At 42.7% G+C, this 2,500-nt stretch overlaps 1 protein-coding gene across 1 annotated transcript in view; it reads left to right on the plus strand.

The window, feature by feature from the left end:
* The window catches only part of LOC125030340 (tubulin alpha-8 chain-like), a 34,114-nt gene that overhangs the window by 29,930 nt on the left and 1,684 nt on the right, over positions 1-2,500 (plus strand). Inside the window, exons 6-10 of the mRNA XM_047620325.1 lie at positions 463-662; positions 1,211-1,322; positions 1,669-1,756; positions 2,047-2,174; positions 2,465-2,500. The exon at positions 2,465-2,500 is cut by the window's right edge and continues 128 nt beyond it. Of these exons, the coding sequence (XP_047476281.1) occupies positions 463-662; positions 1,211-1,322; positions 1,669-1,756; positions 2,047-2,174; positions 2,465-2,500 (564 nt within the window). The remainder of the gene's footprint in view (positions 1-462; positions 663-1,210; positions 1,323-1,668; positions 1,757-2,046; positions 2,175-2,464) is intronic.

The raw sequence follows: 2,500 nt of genomic DNA on the forward strand, positions 1-2,500 counted from the left end.
AAACAGGGAAAAGGAGTAGGAGTGGAAGAATGAGAGTGAGAGTGAGAGGGAGAGTGAGAGTGAGAGTGAGAGTGAGAGTGAGAGTGTGAGAGAGTGAGAATGAGAGGGAGAGGGAGAGTGAGAGTGAGAGGGAGAGGGAGAGGGAGGGAGAGGGAGAGGGAGAGGGAGATGGAAAGGGAAAGGGGAAGGGGAAGGGGAAGTGAGTGAGAGTGATATAAAGAGAGAGAGAAAGATATAGAAAAATTGAAAGAAAAAGAGAAAGAGAAAGAGAAAAAGAAAGAGAAAGAGAAAGAGAAAGAGAAAGAGAAAGAGAAAGAGAAAGAGAAAGAGAAAGAGAAAGAGAAAGAGAAAGAGAAAGAGAAAGAGAAAGAAAAAGAGAAAGAGAAAGAAAGAACGAAAGATGGCGACCCTGCGCCTGCCTTATCAACGACAAAACCAATCTAACTCCTCCCGCCTTCCCAGATCTGCACGGCGGTCGTCGAGCCCTACAACTCCATCCTGACGACCCACACGACCCTCGAGCACTCCGACTGCGCCTTCATGGTCGACAACGAAGCCATCTACGACATTTGCCGGAGGAACCTGGGCATCGAGCGCCCCTCCTACGAGAACCTCAACCGCCTCATCGGCCAGATCGTGTCGTCCATCACAGCGTCGCTCAGGTCAGTTCACGGCCACGAAAAAGTCACGAAAAGGTCACAAAAAATGTAATGAAAAGATCAAGGTCAGAACACGATTGGGAAGATTTTAGTAGTGTTAGAAAGATATAGTGTTAGTGAGAAGAAAATGTTAGGAAAATTGGAGAAAAAAATAAGCATTCTTTAAGAAGGCAACATCAACATGCTCAGCAAGTATTTTAGAAAATATATTGTGCTAGGATAAAAGATACCTGTATTTCATTGTAAGATAGTTTGTAAGAAAAGATACGGCGTTTCAGTTCGTTAGATTGTTGGAAGACAGGAGAGTTTGTTGCTTAGAAGAACGCTAGGAAAGTGGCTTCACTGATGGGCACACAAAACAAACGCCATTAACAGCTGCACACACACACACACACACACACACACACACACACACACACACACACACACACACACACACACACACACACACACACACACACACACCAATCCTCCCACAATCCTCCACAACCCCACATGACAATAACCGAAAGACCGCACAATTAATCCCCACGCCCTTTCTTCCCCAACAGGTTCGACGGCGCCCTTAACGTCGACTTAACCGAATTCCAGACCAACCTCGTGCCTTACCCCAGGATCCACTTCCCTCTCGTCACGTACGCGCCAGTGCTCAGCGTGGAAAAGGTCAGTGAGAGGAGCATCAGATATTAGTGATATCAATGTTAAGATTATACTAAAAACCATGCTACTATTGCTACGACAACAACAGCAGTGATATATACTACTACTACATTTACTGCTGATAATGATAGAGATAATAATAATGGCAATAATCGCGATAAAGATAACAATAAGTATCATGATATAATATATATAATCAGTGAATATGACGATAATATACAGTATGGCTGAAGCCTTATTTTTCGTTAATGTATATATGTGCACATAGATCCACCCCCTTTGTCGCTGGTCCGCAATACCTCTTTCTTCGATTCCCACAATGCAGTATTTCCGTTTTGTGTGTTCGCAGGCCTACCACGAACAGCTGTCTGTGGCCGAGATTACAAATGCTTGCTTCGAGCCCAACAACCAGATGGTGAAGTGTGATCCACGTCGCGGTAAGTATTGGCAGTGCAATCATGACATCAATCATGATATCATAATTTTATTAGGATTCGATTTCGTCATGGTATATATTGCTAGTGCATGATGGATATTACAATATGGATGTTGCTTTAAGCAGGCTAATAAAACCATGACAAAATTTTGAATGAAGATGGATTCCACTTTGTCACTGCAAAATGAATTGAGGAATATTCAGTCTAATCTTTAAAAAGCTTTAGATTGGCTTAGATTGATAAGATCACGATGTTCTCGCAATTTTCATTAATGGTATGACGTGTTATAGGAAAATACATGGCGTGTTGCCTGCTGTACCGTGGAGACGTTGTTCCCAAGGATGTCAACTCTGCTATTGCTGCCATCAAGACGAAGAGGCAGATTCAGTTCGTGGACTGGTGCCCTACTGGCTTCAAGGTAATGTCCGCTGGCTCAGAACTGTGATATTCCCTCATGAATATTGCTAAGTCTATATATGTATATTTCTCTATATATGCATATGTAATATCATCTTTCTCTACCACACATACTCAACAAACGTTTACGGCGTATTATGTAGCAGATAAACTAAAAACTTACCTGCCATAAATTACTCGAAATCTAACCTTTACATGCATCCAACTTTTTCCTGATGCCAAATCGAAAATGGACTACCTTTGCTTACCTTCCTCAGTTAAACTAACTTTTGTTTTGTTGAACTTCCTCAGGTGGGCATCAACTACCAGGCTCCCACGGTGATCCCC

Source organism: Penaeus chinensis, chromosome 11 (assembly GCF_019202785.1).
Source record: "Penaeus chinensis breed Huanghai No. 1 chromosome 11, ASM1920278v2, whole genome shotgun sequence".
Classification (NCBI taxonomy): domain Eukaryota; kingdom Metazoa; phylum Arthropoda; class Malacostraca; order Decapoda; family Penaeidae; genus Penaeus; species Penaeus chinensis.